Here is a 22,475-nt window from a genome sequence, read left to right on the forward strand (position 1 = left end):
GTCCGAAAATTTTTGAATTTGATAATTTAAAACTTAAGTTACTTTTTCAAAAAAAAAATTATAAGTAGTACATTAATAATAATAATTAGTAATCTAATGGCGATGAGTCTGTGGGTCCCAGTGCCACGTCACTCGTGAATCATTTCAGGAGTGATGGAGTAGGGTTTTAATAATTTTGTTATCCACGGCTTAATAAAAGGGCCTTGCTTCCCTTGTACTGCAACACCACCTCCTCCGCCTTCACCTCCGCCATTAGCTTATGTCACTCCCCATGACCAAGCACCTCGCCGGCTTTCGCTGCGCTTCTTCCTCCCTTCCCATCACCGCCGCGAACCCGCTTCCGTTACCTCCCCCTTTTCTTCTCCTTCTTTCTTTTCTTCCTTTGATGCCTTTCCTTTCCAATTTCTTCTCACTCACTCTTCATTTTCCGCCTCTTTTTTCACTGCGTCTGCCCGCATTCTTTCTCCCCTGCAACTGGTAGCGAGCTCAAGTGCGCAACCGGAAGATAGAGGCTTTTGCTTACTGCTTTTGGAGGAACACAGCAGCGGAGGAGGACGTCCTCGCCGAAGAGTACAGTGAGATTTCGTAGAATGGCTACTACCATTCCGGCGGTCTCCGCCCTCGACGCCGCACGGAATGTAAGCGCATCCCGCGTTCGACCGCAGAAAAAGGTCCAGAACCCTTCGCCTTCCCCTCGCCGCCGAGATCCTTCAGTCTCTTCCCGAGCGCCGCTGTCTTCCTGCGAGAAGGACAATGCTGCCGCCCCCAAGCCTCCCCGCGGCAAGGAGATCAACTCCCGCTACCTGGCAACCTCCTTTCCGTCCTCTTTCTCCGCTCTCGCTTCTAAAGGTGGTTCCCTGTCGTCCGCTCCCACGCGTTCCTCCTCGAAAGGTACCTCTTTTACTTCTTCCTCTTGTTCCACGTCGATCGCTTCTTCTTCGTCGTCTTCTTCTTCTACCGCTACTTCTTCTCACCGGCGCTTCCGTTCGCCTATCCCTGCTTCCCGACCCTCGTCACCAATGGCATTGCCCCCTACTTCCTTGCCTACCCGATCCAAATCCGTGGACCGGACTCGACCCATTGAGACCTCTGCGCGGCGTCCCGCTCGAGAATCCACTGAGCTTTCCTCCGCCGCGGCGAAAGCCCTCCGTACTACCACTCGGAGTCTATCTGTTTCCTTCCAAGGCGAGTCTTTCTCCTACCAGACCAGCATGGCCAGACCGGCATCCCCTTGTCCCATCAGAAAGCCCACTCCAGAACGGCGGACGTCTATCGTTCCCTCTTCGACTCCGACGAGGAACAGTTCTAAATCAGAAAGCTACAGAGCCTTAGAGAACCACCACCGCTGGCCCGCTGCAAGGACACAACAATCCATTTCGTTGACAAGGAGCTTGGATTGCTCTGCCCCCGAGAATGTCTCAGTCTTGGCAGCTATGAGATCATTGAGACAATCCACGGTGCTCCACGAGGGTGCAAGGAGGGCCTCCTTCGACGGCGGTGAATTTTCTCTGTCATTTGACACCGATAGCTTGTCTTCTGGTGGCAATCCCGAGCTGCTCGAGTTCAATACTCTACCACCAAGAGGGCCAGTGACACCGCGTGGGAGAGATGTGCCTGCAAGGTTTTTACTAGAGAGAGGCAAACCGAAGCCATCACCTGGAGGGAAGTGCACAGCCTCTTCGAAGCCTGTTCCAGCAAAGAAGTCCTTCATCAATGGCTTGCTATCATCTCCTTTGATATCTTCTTCTCCTCGACATTGCCCTTCTAGGCCTTCTTCTCCTGGTAAGCTGGCAATTATATCACCAAGAGGCTCACCTGGTGTTCAACGAGTTCCTATTAGCCCAATAACAAGCTCCTCCGACACTGTTCCATTGTCTTCCAATGGGTCATCAATGCTTGGCATGGTTGCTGATATCAAGAGGGGGAAATATGGGGAAAGGCAGTTGGAGGATGCACATCGGTTGAGGTTACTTAATAACAGACAATTGCAGTGGCGGTGGGTTAATGCACAACTGAAGGACACCTTTCTTGTGCAAAAATTAACTGCTGAGGTATTCTTTCCAGTTTTGAATTTTGATCTCATATTGAATTATCGTGCGTTGAATTTGATATGATATGATTTCTTATAGGAGTATTTGCTATGTTTTGCATCTTACAATTGACTTTCCCCTCATTGTTTTTGTGGCTCTATGTTGGTTGACTTGGAGTAAAGTAGGAAAGAAAAGAGAGTAAAAGAAGCAAAATCATTAATTTCTTTTGTTTACTTGCAAGTAAATAGACAGGATGATTATATTAATTCCATGTAATTCCTAGATAAGAATCATTGCATTGATCATAAGAGAATACAATTCAATTGTCCTTTCACTTAAACTATTTTGTTTCCTTCTACTTCCTTTCCTTCAAGTAAACACCTTTAAAATTTCATTACATTCAGGTCTTGCGTTGTTTAAGTCTTAACATTTTGGTTTAATGCTGTAGTTCACTAAAGAACATCAGATAGATGGTCATTATAGCTATTCATAGAATTGGCCTCTCCCTCACAATCCAGCGTGAATCATTGATATTTTGCATGTCTAAATATCTTTAAACCACTCATCAGTTAGAAATAAGATTCAGACATGCCTTCTCATGAAAATGAAATTGCTAAAGAGGTTATGTGCTAATTAACATAGCAAATAATAATTATGACTACATTAATTGGTACTGGCTTTTCATCAGCAATTTCTGCTTAATGAACTAATTGATACCTAGCACTTTTCCCAGTATTTTTCTTTCAATTCTAGATTTCTTTTGGACTAAGCTTCACATTCTAATAATATTCAACATTTATTTAGGCAATGCAACTTTGTTTTTGAATATGAACATAATTTGCATTTAAAATATCTTTCTTTATAAGTGTGAGTTTATCATTTGTCCTGATTGTACTTCATTTATTAATGGACTTTCCAATTTCCTTCTAGGCTTTTCTTTTAGAATCAGATAAAAGTTTTGGCCAGAAGTGTTGAAGTAGATTACGGCTTTATGTACGCCTTTCCATAAAAAGATCACTAATTACATACTTTTCTTGTATATGGATGATCTATAATTTGCTTCGCCTAAGGGAATGTAATGTTCATATTAGTTATGAAAAACAGAAGAAAGAGTTTGAGGTAGCCAGTCAGTTATTGCAACCATGCAGTCGATGGTTCTTAAATGTTAAAACAAGTGTATAGAGAAAATTGTAAAAGCACCAGCCATTTAATGTCCTACTTTATTTATGTAGTGTAAATTTTACGGCATGATAGAGCTTTTAATTCCTATTTGGTAGAATGGTTTAATATTTCCGGTTAAGGTCTGTTATGTATATGATGAACATTCATCAATTGTTATGAATTGCATATTTGCTCATTTTAGTTGTATTCCTTAACATATCTAATCTCTTCACTAGCAGATAACCATGCTTAGACTTCTTGTCTGCAGAAAATTAATGCCAAATTGATTTGTTTTATTAATTCATAACCATTATATTAAAGGATAGCCTTGGCGCAACTGTAGAATTGCTGCCATGTGATCTAGAGGTCACATATTCGAGTCTTGAAAACAACCTCTTGCAAGACAAGGTAAGGCTCCATACAATAGTCTCTTCTTTGGGACCACACCTTGGTGGGAACTTCGTACACTGGGCTACCCTTAATTCATAACCATTATATTGAAATCTTGTGTGGCTGTGTCTATGTTACTCTCATTCTTTTTGCAGTTAAATGTGATTTTAATGTTGATTTTATCTGCTAGCGTGATTTATTTTTTTGGAATGTTTTATGAATCATATAATCTAAGATCCTTGTCTTTTGACCTTTCATCAGAAACACCTATATGGCACATGGATAACTACCTCCGAAGTGCACAAGTCTTTAGCTGTTAATAAACTACAGCTACAGACTAAGAAACAATATCTGAAGCTCAATTCCATTCTCAAGGGACAAGTAAGATGTTTTCCTTATATAGTTTGATATTATACGTTGAATACTGGCAAATATTTTATTTGCTAGGTATATATTCAATGGTCATATAAATATCTTGTTTTGTTAATTCATCATATATTTCAGATAGACTACCTCCTTGAACAGAATTGAAGAATGAAGATATTTAAGAAACGATAATACAATTTGTTTACAATAAGCTGAAACATGGTCGTTGGACAGTTGTGTTTTCCGGGCTGCTTTCATGCAAAATCTGTAATCCTGTTACTTCACAAAATCTTGCAATTTAATTAGAACCTCTCCAAATGTAGTAAAATAATTTTTCAGCTTTACCTAATGTAGACAGAGAACATTTGGATAACAATACATTTACATCTGTTCCTTACAAGTATCCTTCAAATGGACTTCAACTATAATGGAGAAAATTCCCTGTTTTTGATCCATGAAGGCTTTTTCAACAGGACTCCCTTGACTGGAGCCTTCTCACATTCGACCAGATAATTGTCAAAATACATTTGAAGTGAATCCTCGTTAATTTAGGTTTCCCCACACCACATTGGATGTAATACATTTTCCCATTTAGGAGCAATAAAATTAAAGTGCTTCAAACAGTGCTATTATAGGATCCCTCCACAAGTAGTGCTGTTTTTTATTCTTTTTGCAAGTAGTAATTCCAATTTGATTGGCTGTCGAGACAAGCTTTTTATCCTACCATCTCTAAGATTTATGAATGGTTGGATAACAGTTCTGAGCAGATAGGAAGGATTAACACTGATTTGCCTGTTGATATGTCAGATCCCTCGAATTGTCAAAAAGCACACATGGTTGTTCCAATCCCTCATGGCCAAGCAAGCCAACCAACCTTAGTCTAGACTGTTGATCCCTAGTTGATATGTCACTACTATAACAGTGGACTTTTCTGAATAAGTAATGATATGACATCAATTCTAGATCTTAATCTTTGATTGTGTAGCATTTTCTTGCTAGGTATTTTCTTGCACTAGGTTAATGCCATGAGCATAATATTGTTTCACGGATCTTGTACTAGTTAAGATTTGTCCCTGCTAGCTCCCCTAAATTAATTTTCTAATTATGTTGTATCCAATTTTAAAATAAGTCTGATAGCAATATGTTCTGATTTAACAACTAGTTCCTCTTTCTTCTTATGTAAAGTGATCGTTAATGTTGGATTTTATCTCTGTGGTTGTTATTAGTTAGTTTTTACAGTGTTAGGATCAACATAAAAAACCTAATGAAGATGCTAGTCATGCTTATTCTTTAGTTTGATGGCCAACCTGCTTTTGCTGAAATGGTTCCAATTTCAAGGGTCTGATAAAACTCTTTTAGGATGTTTTGCAGCTATCTTTGTCAAAGACCAATCTACTAATTATATGCAGACTCTTTAGTTTGATGATGTGCTTTTGTTGAAATTGCGCCAATTTTAATGGTACCATAAACACCTAAGGATATCTTGCAGTTATCTCTGCCCACGATCAATCAACTATTTATAAATATTGAATTGCTTTAATTATATGTTGGGAGAGAAATAGTTAATGTAAAATGTTGGTCAATTGCTTTGAAACAATATTATGGCTATAATTTAATAAAATGATGACAAGCTAATCTATGTGATTATGCAGATAATCTATCTAGAAGAATGGTCTCTTGTAGATAAAGAACATACAAGTGCTTTATCTGGTGCTATTGAAGCACTAAAAGCCAGTACTATCCGCCTTCCAGTTGTTAATGGAGCAAAGGTCTGCACCTCCCGCCCATAAGAATTGGGCACCCTTTTTGCACCATGCAAAATTCACAATTAAGATTGTAGTTCTTCTATTTAACAGGCAGATTTTCAAGAAGTGAGAAATGCTGTTGGTTCAGCAGTTGATGTGATGCAAGCAATGGGAACTTCAATCTGTGCTATATTGTCTAAGGTTTGCTGAGTTTGTTATTTCTTTTCTATTCTGTTGGCTTGCTTCATTAGAGCATTTTAAGCTTTAACTATTGGTTGTGTCCAATCTGTCACTCTAGTTTACTCATAGTCAAGGCATTCCTTATTCACACATGAACCAGGCAAATGCATGGCCAAATATATAGAATAAGAGATTTTTTTTCCTACTTCATCAAGCTATAAGTTTACAGTACGGAAAAGACATGGTGACACATGAAACAAAACATCCGTTGCTCATAAAATTAACAGTTTGTCTTAAACAGAACTTTACCAGTAGCAGTATGTTGAGATTTATATTATTTGCAGCATCTTTTTCTATTGTACTGAGGTATAAAATTACAATAGGGAAACATACAAGAAACAAAACATTCTGTTTAAGGTAGAATTAACAGTTTATCTTAATCAAGGAAAAAATTCCAGAAGATATGTTTTATTCAGATAATGCCATAGGAAAGTCTCAGAATTGTTAAGTAGCTTCAGATATCTTCATATGCTTGCCCTGTTACTCATTGCGCAAACTGCATGGCAAAGGAATTCATCGTGTTCATCAATTGTCATAATGTTAAATTTGTACAATTTACATCATAAAGTTTCTTTCAGAACATCAATTCGATTCCGTGGCACATGTGGGAGACTACCTGAGAGCCTACGGTTTTAGCTTTTCTCAATAGTCCTTTAGAGGGCAAACCAATAACTCTTTGCTCCTTCACTCAACATTCTATAAATTTCATTTTATGCAGGTACTAGGAAGAAGTTCCATGGTCTCTGAACTAGCTGAACTCGCTGTCAAAGAACAAGCCATGATGGATCAATGCAGAGATCTTTTATCTGCAGTTGCAGTAATGCACGTGAGTACAAAATCCGTATGTTTGGTTTTTACTAAGCATCCCACTTACTCATACAAATAACAATTATTTCAAAGCAGGTGAAACAATGTAGCTTGTTAGGTCATATAGCACAGTTAAGAAGACCAAGCCTGATTCAACCATAGAGAGAAATTGCAACTAACTACTAACAGAAGAACTCTGCAGAGGCTGACAGATCAGGAAGTTTGGTGAGACTGCCAATTGCTCTACCTACCATGAATTTGTTTTGTTCAACATTAGATTAGTTTGTTTGTATTTTGTTCTCCACTGCCTCTATGATCTTTCTCCCTCTGTTTAAGCTAATGTATATATGTAAGAACTTGCTAAGTTTCCTGTAACTGTGGTTTCTTGATATGCAGTAAAAAATTGGCATGTGACTGTCTTAAGATCCATGAAAACGTGGTTTTGAACTATTCCTTACAAAGCTTCCTTCGTCCTGAGTTTAAAGTCAAGGAAAGATATGGCTGTGCGTGTAACGCTGAATTTCTAGGAAGATGGTGCATAGATCCACCGACCATTCAACCAATGAACCGAGTGTTAGGAAGTTCCCAGGAACGTTGGCTTTATTATTTTTCATGCAATTTTCTCTATGGACAAGTCACGCAAATCCACACTTTTCATTCAAATCTAAATGGGTTGCTATGGAGACTTAGAAGTCAATCCAAGACACAAATAAATAAATGCTCTTAAGGAAGAGTCGTAATTGTAATTAATTCTACTACTTGTAAATTGAGCAAGACTTGTCGAAGAGATAGAAATTGTGGCGAAAAATATTTCGACTTCGAAATCCTCAACTAGGACATGAAATGAACATATCAAGTTTCCCAAAGAATGAAAATTGTCTGTACAGCAAACTGACACAACACGTAATTTCCCTCGAATTTAATTTAAAGCTGAGTGGAGTTGACTCGGAAAACGGGATCAAAGTCTTGTTCTACGCCGGAATCAGGAATCTGGGTTTCTTCAATGCCATCGGACTCTGCACTTCTTCCTCCGCCGCGGCCGCCGACGCAGCGGCCACGCACCGGCCGGCGACTTCCACGGCGAACTCCTGCGCCGGCGGCACGTTCAGATCGAAAGCCCTGTGGTTGGAGCTTGCGACCTCTGACGCGGCGGAGCCGCCGCCGCCGCCGGGGGTGCCGTCGTAGTGGCACCTCTTGTGACCCCCCAGCGCCTGCCCTGTGGGGAACGACTTCCCGCACACCGAGCACCGATGCATCTTCCCGGACGCCGAGGCAGACGACGACGCCGAGGCAGCCGACGACGCCGCGGAAGAGAGCGTCTCGTCTCCGGAGTTGAGTTTCCGGTGGCTGGCCTTGTGCCCCCCTAACGCCTGGTGCGACCCGAAGACCTTCCCGCAGACGGAACACTTGAACTCCCCCTTCCCGGCCGCCGCCGCCGCCGCCGCCGGAGGCGGCGGAGACGCCGAGGAGGCAAAAGGCGAGGAATCCGCGCCCCCGCGGGCGAGCATCATGAGGCAGAAGGCCAAGTACTCCTCCTCGGTAGGCGGGTGATCGAAGAAGGGATGGCGGCGCTTGGAGCGCTTCCGCTTGGCCCACCCCTCCACGGGCGGCAGCTCATCGTCGCTCGTCTCCACGCCCCCTCGCGGCGGAACCAACGCGGCGCCGGCCTCGACCACAGCCATCTCAATTATCGCAAAGGAAGAAGAAAACCAAAACAAGGCGCAAACTCTGAGGCGATTGGCGGTTGCAGATCGACTCGCGGTAGCTGAAGGCGAGTTGGGGGAGAGTGAAGAGGAGTGTGCTCAATATATAGAAGGGAAAACACAAGCGCGAAGGTAAAACACGCCAGAAAGCAGAGCAGAGCCCGAGTCCAACTGAGCCGTGCCAAATTTCCCATGACCTTCCATGGACAACGCCACCTCATGACGCAGCTCGAGCCAAAATCCGTGAAGGAGAAGCGGAGCAAGTGGCGGTTGGTCGAGGGAACTGAGAATTCAAAGAAAAGGAAGAGTCAACCGAAAGCTAAGCAGGGAGTGAAATCTTGCTGTGCAAAGTTGGGCGCGGCCAAGAAGAGTCGACAGCGCGGCAGAGTGCACTACCGTCCTAGTGACAGATTGCGTGTGTGGTTTGGGTGCGCCATGGAATCGGTGGGAAGGTTGGTTGCTCGGGGAGGGAGTCGGGCAGCTGACGTGGGATGATGCGGGAACCGAACTTTTTCAATATCTCGCGGTCAGCCTTTTGATTAGCCGGTTGGCTCGCCCGGTCAGATTTGGGAAGCTTCGTTAAATTAAAAGTACCACGTTGAGTGCGCATTTCTTCAGCTTCTTCTTCTTGCAGTTGCACGCATGGCTGGGCGAGATGGAAGAATCAGACCGGAAGCTTGCGAGCTATCTAGCTGCTTATTAGAACAACGAAGCGTGTTCCTCATCTTCTCCTCTGTTAATTAATCAATATATTTGCATGAGTTGGTGGGATTTCACTTGAATGCAATTGCCAGCGCCCAGCGGTCCAATTCGTAAAGTCATTGTTTTTTTCTGAATTAATGAAGTTGTTCTTCCTTCAGTGAAGAGTATCTTTCTGATTCAACATGCGGATCGGCCCTCTGTATAGCAAGTGGTCCAATCGAGGAAGGTAGATTTTGTTGGAAAATTAATTTTAGTGACTACTAAATTAAATAAAATAAGATGACTATTTTGAAGTAAATCGTCTTAAATCAATTTTTCAAGTGAATGAAAAATTAATGTCTAATGAAGAGTTGATCCGATATGATCTGATAAAAGTTTAACTCACACATAATTAAGTTGAATTCATGGATGAGATTTGGTGGGATACAATCAAAGTGCCACTGAAAAATATAAAAAATGTAAGATATTTTCATTGATACGAGACCTTTTAGGTAAAGTCTAAGAGTAAAACTATGAGAATTTAGTCCCAAAATGACAATATCATATCATTGTGAAAATATATGAACATACTTTGGGCACAACAAAATTACATAAACTAGGAGCAGAGCCACCCATGAGCTAGGGTGTGCTTCAACCTAACCTAATTTTTACATCTCATTTGATTAATATTTTATCCAACCCCCCACAACTCATGGACTATTTCCATTAGCTCCCTCTCCCTCCCAATTTCCAATCAATTACCATAAAAAAAAAACTATTGGAAAGAGTTTGAATTATAATATTTAGTAAGAAATGGTGAAAAATAAACCTTAATTCGTGCAGGTCATACGTGAGCCGTTCTCCGATTTCTTTCATTTAATCAGTGATTTTCTAGAGTTTGGATTATGTGATGTGTGTATTCGAACCCTAAGAAAATTCCTGACCAAACCCAATCATAACCATCACCTCCCTTCGAGTTTAATTTTTGACCGTAATTTTAGCAAAACCATCGCGTGACCACTTTATTATGATCCAAATTAATTTTGCTTCATTTTTGAGGAGTTTTCAACTCGATTCTAAATCCTTGGTTTGAGTTTTTTCATATGGCCGTTTGTTAGAAATTTTGCCTAATCAATTTAGCTGTGGTTTTAAGAGTTTTGAAGCTTGATTCCAGCTTGTATTACTCGATTTGTAGGCTTGTTTGAGTGAGAATTTTATCTTTTTGATTTAGTTTGATGTTTAACTCATGTATCAAGCTAATATTATTTATTGGTTAGTTTATTATTGTAGATTCTTAAATTGTGCGACTTTGAGGTAAAATACGATAACTCTAAAATTATGTTGAATATTTAGATGTGATTATTTGAGTCGTGATGATATTTGAAGATGATGTTTATGAATTTTCAATTTTAAAATTTTGCCTTAAAAACTTATTGTTGTGAATTTTAGGAAAATAATTCATTATAATTCATTGGGTGTGATATTTGATAATTATAATTATATCTTTTACTTATATACTGAATCTAATATATTTATTTAATTGACAAGCTAATTCATCTTATTTTAACTCTTCTCATTTTTATAGTAACAACATAATAATATTTTTAACTATAGAACTTAGTAAAATAGTTCTTCGTAATAAGATGAAGAATTATTTTTAGCAAATTCTATGGTTATCTACATTGAATGAGAGTCAATTGAAAAAATTGATAATGAAATTATAATTAATGAGTTTGATTCTAATATTGTTGAATAAGAGCACAATTTCAATGGTATTTTTGTTTAATGATTTTAAATATATTAAATATTAAATACTTTTATTACATATTTTTATAAAATTAATATTCACATAATTTTTTATTTTATTTATATTTTAAAATTAATTAATTTATGGTATCCATTATAATCGACGGTTAGCCCCAGATATTTTTGAATCCTAGTTCCACCCTTGACAGGAACACTAACTTGAGTATACGGAGTATTGAGGGGTGTGAAATTATAATTAATTTTATTGATGAATGAATTGATTAATTAAAAGATTAATTTGTTTGTGATATTAATTGATTGATTAATTAATATTTATAATCGATTAAGTAATAATTAGTCAGATTAATTAATTGAATTAATTAATGATAATTAATAAGGTTTAAGTGAAAAGACACATATATTGATAAGGTTTAAGTGAAAAGATACACCTCATGTTATTTCACCTCAAAACCGTTCACCTCTTAAGAGTAACCCTTAATTTCTATAAAAGAAACTCCATTCCTTTGATTCAAAATAATCAATTCTTAAGTCGTGAATTCTCCTTTTGAGTTATCTTCTCTCTTCTCTCTTAGAGTTTCAATGCTACAATCAGACGACCATAACTTTAACTTGATAAGATTGGAAGACTAAGGGATGTATACTTCTTGAGTTGAGTGTCTCGTGAAGAGTAAAAACAATCTTGGTCAACATTTCGATCATACAACCATAGTATCTCTTGAATAGTAAATGCAATCTTAGTCAATACTCCAATCAAACGATCATAGCTCTAGCTCGGTAAAATTAGAAGACCAAGTGATGAATATTTTCTAGATTGAGTATTTTTTAGAATAAGTGTAATCTTGATCATCATCCTGATTAGACAACCACAGTTTTAACTTGGTAAAATCAAAAAATTAAAGTTATGGAGACTTGCTTTTAAGGAAGATTGAGTACCTTGAAGTGTTTTTAAAACACTAGAAATGTGGTTGAAAAAATCATCTAAGCAAGATCATCTATGGTGATTGAGGGAGAGAATGCAGGATATTGCTCAAGAAATATTTCTCAAGAAAGAACAACATTTAATAATTGACTATATCGCATTTACCACAATTCAACAATGATGGCTAAAACATTGAGAAATTGATAAAAGTTACGTTAATAAGTTTTAGGTTTATCTGAAAATTATGGGGGAAGTTGTCATCTTGGCAAACTATAAGCCTCAGTGAGATTAAAAAAATCTCTATAAGGCATTGAAAGGTTATGAACCTTCCAATGAAGACTATAAATGTGGTGGTGAACCAATGAATGTGGGGGTATTTAGATATAAATATCCAAATTAGGAGCTCAGAGAATTAATTGTATAAAATACATCGATATATGCTAATATATCTTATACATTATGGTATCTAAGAAATTATGAGAAGAGCACTAGTGTAAAATGGTAAGACTTGAAAAGACTTAATACCATTAAAGCAATAGATCTCTAGTGGTGGAATTGTGTAGATTTGCTAGTTAAAAAAGGCCTATTGAGAAATCAACTATATTGCATGTCTAGAGGAACGAGTTTAAACCTCAACATTTAAATTGAGTAATGGTAGCTCAATCATGTTGACTGGAGATCCCAAGATCATGGTTCAAAAGCGACAATTATGCTACAAGATTCGAGACACCTAATAGTAATTATTCTAACTCATTTATGGATACAAAAGATGCAACCTGTAAAATAAGTAAAGGATGAACAGAAGTTCTTAATGATTCCTATATTATAACGCAAAGGGTATAATAGAATATTATAAATACTTTTAATAGGAGATCACCTATGCATGTAAGTGTGAAGACTGACCACTTCAATAAAACACTTATGAATCTCAAGTTTTGTCCATAGCCAAAACGGACACGATAAAGAATCCGATCATTGGGCAGCCAAGAAAATCCGATCATATTCCACTATGGAAGGTTCAAAGCCACAAACTACCTCTCCTGCTATGAAAGTCTCCAATAAATTAGATAGGGATAAGACGGTTATTTCATGAATAGACCATTGTAAACTAATACATCGAGTGAATGAGAATTTAATATCTAATGAAGGGTTGATCCGATATGATCGGACGGACGTTTGACTCACATACAAAATTGGATTCATGGATGAGATTACATGAATGCTAACTCGAGTATACGTAATTATTGAAGGGTGTGAAATTATAATTAATTTTGTTGATTGATTAATTAATTTATTAAAAGATTAACCGTGATTTAATATTAAAATTAATATTTATAATAGATTAAATAAATAATCAATTATGAATTAATTAATAATAATTGATAAAGTTTAAGTAAAAGGACACACCTATTGATAAGGTTTAAGTGAAAAGATGCATTCCATATCTTTTATCTCTTGAAATAAACTTTTCATCCTTTGGGAGTAAAACTTTCATCCCTATAAAAGGAGCCTCATTCTTTTGATTCAAAAGATTCAAGTGGCGTTTGGTTAAATGATTGGAATGACTATGGGTAAGAATTTAATAGTAAGGTGAAATGAGAATAGAAATGAAAATGAAACTCACCTAGTTATATGACTTTGGTTGATTTCCATAAATCTGGAAATCATTTTCAAATTGTCATTCCAAATCCACAATCCAAATAATATCTTTTAGTATCATTTCATTCTCTCGCTCCTAAACCTATCAACCAAACACCACCTCAATTCTCAAGTTGTGAATTCTCCTCTTGAGTTCTCCACTCTCTCCTTTTTTTTAAGAGTTCCAAGGTTTCAAAAATTCAACATGATTTGAAATTTTGGTGTGCTCTTATTTTGAGACATAAACCGTTGTATCTTGGGAGATAATTGTCGACAAACCATGAACACTTGGGCAGGACAATATCATCTTAAAGAAAGAAGATCTAGCCTTCACCTCGACCTTAATTAATACTCTTATTTTTTGAGATAAGTTTATCCAAAGAGGATGTATCGATATCTAAAGGGATAACTCGACGATCGATGAGATTAAGTCAATAACGATGATACCTAGAAGGGTATGCCTATTACTCGAATGAGTGTTTTGATATCCAAATGGAGATGTCAAGAGTTTAAATGGAACAAAGTCCGTCATATCAAACTCAACCAGTTAAAATTATCCGTTCATCATCAAGATAACTAACCAGACCCAACGATTAGATCAACACCGCAAATCCACCTCTATATAAAAATCCCAACAGCTTTGTAATGGCACACGATTCTGATACCTTTCAAACTTCGTAGGTGGCGCATAATTCACACGTTCATTCGCTTTCTTCACAGCTCGTGGGAACAGGTCTCACTCTACTATTGAGAGGCGGGCGCTGCGTGGATGCATGTTCATTGCTTATAGTGGAGGATGACCTGTGGATGAATTCAGCACCGGCAAAAAAATCTAAATATCTATAAACTTGATTTGATGACCTGTCGATCTTCATTCATTATTAATTTTTAAGATCCGTTGACCTCCTAGAATTCCTCTCGGTCGCACTTGACATTAACACTTACACACTGATGAATCTAACAGTTTCATGCATTCATGTCGATTGTCGATCACACTTGTATTCAACCTCGTGCCGCCGTGCGCTTCGATCCCACTCCCACCCGGTGGAATGATACGAGTACGGAATACAGACAGGGAATCTGAAAGCTGGGGCGGCCATGGAAACAGCTGGACCAACGAAGCCACTCCCACGTATATAATTAGGTGACCGATTCTTAAAGTCGCCTTTCCAGGTCGGCATCTGGAACCGACTCCAGCCCCATCGCTTACTCTTTCTCTTGCTGAATTTGGCTAGAAAATCCAGTAGCAAGATTACGAACATCTAGGAAGAAAAGTATGCACTCTCTATTTTTCATCGATTCCGTGTTGTGAATTCATTGCTTACGTTCACTTGTTTTCTTCCAGGAATAAAGAAGGTGATTTCTGTATTTTTAGGCTAATTATTGCTGAGATTTTTCCTAGGGAAGGAAGTGAATTATGGGCCCGAAAGATTTGAGGCCCAAAGATACAATTGTTGAGCCTCTCAAGTATGATGTGGGCCTCCAAACAAGCCCCTCGAGCCCATTCTCCTTTCTCTTTAGATTTTCTCTTCTCCGGTGGGTTGAATTGAGTAGTGAGTTACATTGATCTTCATTTTGATTTCATTATTTTGATCATAAAATCTATTGATCATGTCTGAAATTTGAGTCAGATGAAAGTCGGATGAGTTATTATTGACGTTGACGGAGGGGCGACTAAGACATCTTTTTCGTATGCGCTTCCAAAAATGGACTCACCCGTGGTGCTGACAGACGATGATAACTGAGCCGGCGGTACTTGAGCTCTGCGCACACTCAGACAAGTACACAGACATTAGAGGCCAGAAATCAAGGAAAAAATCCCCGTAACAAGCCCTCCGACGCTCAAGTCAGGTACTTTTTTCCCACAATAATAATGTACGAAGAAAAAAGAAAGTAGAAGACAAGTGCGAATGTGCGAGAGAGCTGTGTAAGGGAGAGGACCTCCCTTTTTATATGACAGTGCGTACCTTCTGGAGCCTGACTGATGTCAGAGAATGTCGGGTGTCAGGACTTGCCGAGTGATGGAGGACACGTGGCATCCTCCGGTAGGCTGAAGGAAGCTTCCATTCTCATATGACCGTAAACCGTTGACATATTTTCTGACACGTCGTAGTTATTCTCTGACAGACGGTTACGATTCCCTAACCTTGTTTGTCATGTAACACCTTTTATCCCGATCGGGTATGAATAAGGCCGCTCGGGATGATCAGTCGGGTATAACACCTGACCTAGACCCAGGGGGGGTCGGGAGTTGGGGAGAGATTGTCAAAGAGTTGATCGGGAGTTGACTGACCGGAAATTGACTTACTAATAGAACTAGGCCCAGATACGACCAGGTCATGAGAGCTCGACCAGTCAGATCCAGGTCAAGTATTACCCCGACTGCCCATCGGGTGGCCAAGGTGTCTCGGATGTAGAGTCCTGGCCTGTGAGAATCCGATCGAGAATCATGTTGCTGCCGTCGTCACACGGTCCTACTTCCTCTTTCCATATTTCTTGATTGTCATCTTTCTTTGACTTTTGACTACCACATCTCCTTAACTTTTGATTGTCTAACTTTATCAGACCCCACTATTATACATCGTATCATCTATATTTGATTTGATTTAAGCTGCAACCACGGCTGGATGCTAGAAATTTGAAGGGTGAATTTGATCTCAACCTAAGTGCCTTTCACCGTCTAATGTGGAATCTGTGTTTGAACAGATGGCGACGACGTGAACAAAAGAACCACGTGAACTGGTATGCAATTCATGCTTATCCACAGCAAAGAATACGACAAGGCTCAACACATCAACTGTGGAATGAGGTTGTTTGATCAACAGCTGGAGATGCATTCAACAAAGCATACTTGAAGACCAGACCATCAGTTACACGCTAAATCCATGAATTGGCTCAAAACAGCAGGCTCAAATAAATCCGCATTTCAAACAAAAGAATACCAAAAAGAAGCAAACAAGAAGGGATAGCCCACTAGGCCAAGCTTCAGCAGAATTAAGGCTAATCATATCCAATATCCAACACCAGTAGAACTATTCTTATGAGATGTTGAACATTTTCTTAGTTCACCTCAATTGATCCTACAATAAAAATAAAATGAAAGAAAAAATTGGTTGGAGAAATCTGCTTGCTCTCCAAGATCTCATCTGAGGAGCTCAAAGACTCCCCTACTCTGGGCATAAACTATTCCTTTGAATATGATCATACAACAACTCACAAAACATCTGATATCCTTGCATATATTCGAAGTTAAAAATATGCCGGTCTCTTCTCATGAACCTACAAAATTATAAATTTTCTTAACTTTTCATCTCCAGGTATAACTATCTGACTTCTCATCTTCTTCCCCGCAACTTTCTCCAGCAAAAGAGTGTGCTCTATTCGAAACGGCTAGCTGAAGGGGGCCTTGAGGAGAGCCAGATTGTGAGACACTTTGTTGAGGTGAAGAGGTGCAGTCCTCTTGGGGAACCCACATACCTCCCCCTAAAACAGCAATCGGTCGGCCACCGATAGAAGAAACTTTAGGCGCCTTTCGAGTGTGCAATCGATACTTCTGAAATCAAAGATAGGAAGATCGTGTTAATGCTATACCACAATCATGAACCAACAAAAGATTAGTGATCAGGAATGCACAAGGCAGCAGATGTAGAATTTAGTGGGTACCTGCAGATGGCTTTTCACTTCATCGTTGGTGAGACCATCCACCTTCATTAAGTCTCTTATCTGCTTCGGGGTCGCCACTGCATCGGAACCAATTGGAGATGTATCAGTGTGTATTGATTACTTCAAACCACCATTTACAGATATGAAAAACTACAAAGGTCAGAATTTGATCTCACCTTGAGCTCCACCAAGCTGTTGGAGAGCATTGACAAACCGGCTATGCAGCTCCTGTGGCCAGCATCGCCGGACCTTCCTTGGCGGCGGCTGAAGCTGTAAGCTTAGGTGCGCGCCCACAGAAGCAGGAACCGACATCGGAGATCCAGCCACTCCCTCACATCCCGACCCACCGCTAGAATGCTCCTCGGCGGCAGAAGAAAGCGAACAAGGTGAGTTCTTTGACGCAGTCGGCACAAGGGAGAGATCAGGAGACACCGACACCTGCTTCAGCTCCCCTTTGGATTTCATTGTAGGAGCTGATGTGCCATTAAAGGGCAAAAAGCTAGCCCCACGGGTAGTAGACTTGAAGAACAAGCTCTGTCGTTCCTCGACCAGGCGATTTGATCTTCCATTTTTCTGTCGCCGGCACAAAAAAAAAAAAAGAAAAATCGGTTTAGGGAAGAGGAATGAGGAATAAATAAAAACAACAAGGGCTCAAATTTCTGCTTCGTACCTCTGTTGAATTTTTGTTGTCATCATCGTTCTTTTCTTCGCTGGAAGTATCACTCCACAACTGAACAGAACTCATCCAGTTCATCTTATCCTTGAAATCCGCTTCGTCCTCCCCTCTCTCTTCCTTGCACCGACTTCTAGTCGGAATAAATTCCTCGAACGGGCGCTCCGATCTCTCGCACGACCATTGCTCCATCTCCATCTTCAGCCCTTCGATCACTGTATCATAAAATTATTCGGATAAAACAGCATAAAAATCACACCTTTAACCAAAACCCACGCCGAATCAAGAATCTCAAAAGAGAAGGGAATTAAAAAAAAAAAAAAGAAACCTTCGGTGAGGAGAAGCATGCAGAGCGGGAGCTCGCGTTTGAAAGCCTCGGTCTTTGTCCTCTCCTCCTCTAGCATCCTCACGCACTCCTTCATCTTTGTCATCCGACCATCTCCCGCACCAAGCTCCGCCTCCGCCGCGTCGTCGAGGAACCCACCGACTGTTCTCCTGGCGAAAGCCTTCAGATCCAGGACGATCTGCGTCGTCGATCCCATCCTATCCTCAAAACCGCCCCGTCCCTCTCACTGCTCCTCGGTCTCTCTCTCTCTCTCTCCCCTTGATGCGAAGGAGGCCGGAAGCCGCAGAGAAGAGGACAGCGGAGACGTCCATTTTTATACGCAAGAATGGATAAGAGGACGAACGGGGCGACCCGGTTCAGTAAAACCGAGCGAGGGCAAAAAAGGCCGAGAAAATATTCGAATACGACTCATCGCGTACCGCATCATGCGGCGAGGCGACACGCCGAATTGGACCGGACGGAATCTTCGTCATATTTTCCATTGGCTGGTGCTCATCGACCCACACACACCTTCTATATTTATATATATTCCGTTTAAATCTTTTGTTTAATTTTGGGATGGAATAAAGATTTGGAAAAGATCTCCCGCTAGGGTTTAGGTATCCACGTTCCAAATTGTTAATTTTACTAACTCTTCATTAAAAACAAACAAATAAATAAATAAATTACGATACCTATTCGACAGTCATGGATTCTCCCTCTTCTCGGCACGTGGTGGACGAATCTGGTTATATATTTAAGTGAATTCATGTTACTCATTTACATATTTAATTAATTCAAATATAGCGAAGCCTAGCCCTATAAAAATCTTTAGACAGAGTTTAGTTTCTTTCTTTGCAACTTCCTACCACTGAGAAAGTTGTCCTTGGTGTCCTAAATCCGTGATTTCGTGTCCTACTCGTCGTTTGTGCAAAGGACCTCCGTCCGTTGGGTGGTTGACCAGAACCCACCTTTAAAAAAATCCTCCAGTGCTTTTAGTTGACTTTCATCGCATTGCAAGTGCTTGTTTGACCCCAGTGCGATTCGATATCTTATCGGTTGGAATTCTTCCAACCACGCGCCAAATAATTGTAAAATTAAATATCTATGTTCCGATCCGATCTGGGATCGCGATTTGACGGATCAACGGGGGAAAATTGCTCAAGGAGAGATTATGAAAACAAATTCAAATGCACAGCCTAGTGTCACAGGGATAATTTCTATCTTAAAATTTTTCTGTGCGGCAACCATATCTATCACTTGATATAGCCTACTAATACACCATCAAAATATAAGAGAATGCACAAGATAAAGATACAAAACCAGCTACACGTACAGAAAAAACTTTCAAACCTTTTGAATTCATAATAAAAGATTAAAAAGTGGGCTCTTGACAAATTGCTCACACATTCTTCTCTGCTTAGTCATGGTCCAATATTACCTAATTATAATGTATAGGTAGAAGTTGGCTTGACAATTACAAGCGGTTGCATAGCAGTTTCGTAAACTTATCATGTCATATGTCCCAACTATCTGTCCACATCACTTGCTGCTTTAGCACCATGCCAATCATCAGCCTGCACCCTTGTGTTTGGCCCAGGCCTGGCTCTACAAATTGGTTGCTTTGACACCATATCAAATGCAACCCGGCACGCCTGATGCATGGCCCAAGTCTTGCACCACGGACTTAGGCGAAAATAGCCTTCTTGGTGTTACGTCCCTTGTGCTGCATTCCATGCGATGATGCGCCCACTGCATGCCATGACTCACCTTTTCTGCAAGCCTTGCTTGGCTAAATGCTTAGATTCCGCATGTCCAATCTTTGCATCTGTTCGCCATCACCAAGTCAAGCAGGTCGACCTCCTGCTTGACTTGTTCTTGGACAGCCCGCACGCACTATCACAAATTCTATCGTTGCTTAGCATGCCTTGCGCACATGCCCAATAAGTTGGATTAAAGAAGTAACAAGTCAATTATTATGCCTAGCCTTGCCAACGAGTTAAGGAGCTAGCAACCCCAATCCCCCCCCCAAAAGAATAACCTGACGTCCTCGTCGACCAAAAGAAGAACTCGACGTCCTCGTCGAACGCTTCTATATGTATGCCTCAATTTGCTTTTCAAATTGCCAAAGTGTAACATCCCTTTCCCAAGTAGTCTCCAATTTAGGTTTTCCCTTCTAAAGAACCAAGAAATCTGTCCTTGTATTTTTCTTATTCATTCCGAATGTTCTGTGGTCCAAGATCTCCCCAACATCATCGGTGAATTAATTTCTCACAACTAGTGGAGCTCTCTTGGTACTGTTTTTTGGTGGATATGTTTCATCTGCATGAAATTTCTTCAAGAAATTTATATGAAATGTAGGATGTACCTTTAGTCTTTTAGGTAAATTCAACCTATAAGCTACATTACCCACTTTCTCCACGATCTCGAAGGGTCAGTCATACTTGGCAATTAGTCCTCGATGAGTATTTTTGCTACTAATTCTCTTCTAGATTTGAGTAGTGAGTTTCAACAACACTTTGTCCCCAACAGAGAATTCTAAGGGTCTTCGCCTCTGATTAACATATTTTTTCATTCTCTTGTAGCTTTTTTCAAACTGTCTTGGCCTTCCTCAAGCAACTCTTGTTTTCCCTTTGCATATCTATATGTTGCAGGGCATTTCCCTCCATATTTTTGCTTGGCTATCTCCGTAGGAGTTGTTGGCTGCTCTCCCAACACCATCTCAAAGGGACTCCTTTCCGTGGCTGAAGACTTATGCAAATTGTAGCAGAATTATGCACTGTCTAGAAACCCTTACCAATTTTTCTAACTTGTTGTAAGATAATGGTACAAGTACTCTTCAAGTACATGATTAATTGATTAATTCTTTCTATCTGTCCATCAATTTGTGGATGCTTAGCGACAGAGAATTTGAGATCGGTTCTCATCATATTGAACAAGGAAGTCCAAAATCTCATATCTCTGTCACTCACAATATCATTAGGCAAACCAAAAAATTTTACCATGTTGCAATAGAATAGTTCAACAACATTAGAAGGGCAAGCCGAAGGAGCTACAATAAATACTATATATTTAGAGAATCTGTCCACCACCGCCATGATGGAAGGCATGCATCAACCTTTGGGAACTCGCTAATAAAGTCCATAGAAATTGAAACCTAAGGTTTTTTTTTTGAAATAGGCAATGGTTGGAGGAATCCCGCTTCCTTCTTTCACTCAATCTTGTCTTGTTGATACACTAGACAAGTTTTCATATAAGCTTCCACGTCATTTTCCATCTTATGCCAAATGTAAGAATGGGCCCAAAGAACAAACATCCTTTCAACACCGAGATGACCAACCCATTAAAGATCATGAGTTTCCTTTAGCAACTCTCTCCATAGACTGTCCACTGTAGGTATAAAGATTCCCCCCTTTGTAAATCAGGAGATCATCCTCGATCCATTACCACCATATTGTCCCATCTCTTACTTGCTACACAAACTTCCCATAAGATATATCATTTGCATAGACTTTATCCTTTCAGCATATCTGATTCTACTCTTGTGATAGAGTAGAAAGTGGGGAAAACTTCTTTCCGACTCAATACATCTGTAACTTGATTATACCTATCAAGTTTGTGCTCCCACACAAAGTTATATTCTGCCAAAACACTTGCCAACGAGTCTATTTAGGGGATAACTTCTTTTGAGTGGCAAAGAAAGTGTCAACCACATTATTAGTTCTCATAAAAAAATTTTGTTTTCAACAAGTAAACTCTCCAAACCTGTAAGAAATGAACAACAACAACCATCTCTTTTTCATGTGCAGAATATTTCTGTTCAACTGAATTGAGTTTTGTTCTTTCAAAGGCAACTAGATGGTCTTTTTGCACCACACCACCAATTGCTTTATCCGAAGCATCAATATGTATTTTAAAGGCAACTCAAAGTCTGGCAAATGCAACACTAGCTCAGATGTTATAGCCGTCTTTAATTTCTCAAAAGCTTCTTTGCATGCATCTGACTATTTCCACCACACATTCTTCTTCAATAAGTCTGTCAATGGGGCAACCTTCTTTGAATAACCAACAATAAATTTACAATAGTAATTTACTGAGCCCAAGAATGATCGTAGTTCATAAACTATTGAAGGAGGTTGTCAATCAACAATAGCGTGCACCTTCTTTGGATCCATCTGAACAGGGAAATTGCTGGCTATATTTCTCAAGAACATTATTTCTTGGCTAGCAAACTCACAGTTTTTCCACTTTACATAGAGTTGATACTTCCTCAGCCGATCTAGCACCATCTTCAAGTGCTCCAAGTGCTCTTCCAGCGACTTGCTATAAATTACAATATCATCCAAATAAACTACAACAAAATTGTC

General features: G+C 39.7%; 3 protein-coding genes across 3 annotated transcripts; 1 reads left to right on the forward strand and 2 right to left on the reverse strand.

Annotated features, from left to right (window-relative positions):
- Positions 1–220: 220 nt before the first annotated feature.
- Positions 221–7,146, forward strand: LOC122026141 (QWRF motif-containing protein 2-like). Its single transcript, XM_042584783.1, has 6 exons — positions 221–2,051; positions 3,843–3,962; positions 5,600–5,716; positions 5,804–5,893; positions 6,651–6,758; positions 6,836–7,146. Exons 1-6 carry the CDS (start codon positions 591–593, stop codon positions 6,899–6,901), a joined length of 1,962 nt encoding a protein of 653 aa, XP_042440717.1. The 5' UTR covers positions 221–590; the 3' UTR covers positions 6,902–7,146.
- A 388-nt stretch (positions 7,147–7,534) lies between these two features.
- On the reverse strand, positions 7,535–8,807 carry LOC122028128 (zinc finger protein AZF3-like). The gene has a single exon (XM_042587144.1). The coding sequence runs from the start codon at positions 8,419–8,421 to the stop codon at positions 7,711–7,713; it is 711 nt and encodes a 236-aa protein (XP_042443078.1). The 5' UTR covers positions 8,422–8,807; the 3' UTR covers positions 7,535–7,710.
- Positions 8,808–16,589: 7,782 nt separating this feature from the next.
- On the reverse strand, positions 16,590–18,433 carry LOC122027442 (myb family transcription factor EFM-like). Its single transcript, XM_042586407.1, has 5 exons — positions 18,112–18,433; positions 17,781–17,998; positions 17,287–17,683; positions 17,111–17,187; positions 16,590–17,000 (listed from the first exon to the last, which is right to left on the reverse strand). Exons 1-5 carry the CDS (start codon positions 18,323–18,325, stop codon positions 16,755–16,757), a joined length of 1,152 nt encoding a protein of 383 aa, XP_042442341.1. The 5' UTR covers positions 18,326–18,433; the 3' UTR covers positions 16,590–16,754.
- Between the last annotated feature and the right edge of the window lie 4,042 nt (positions 18,434–22,475).

The sequence above is a fragment of the Zingiber officinale genome, chromosome 10A (assembly GCF_018446385.1).
Source record: "Zingiber officinale cultivar Zhangliang chromosome 10A, Zo_v1.1, whole genome shotgun sequence".
In the NCBI taxonomy this organism is placed as follows: domain Eukaryota; kingdom Viridiplantae; phylum Streptophyta; class Magnoliopsida; order Zingiberales; family Zingiberaceae; genus Zingiber; species Zingiber officinale.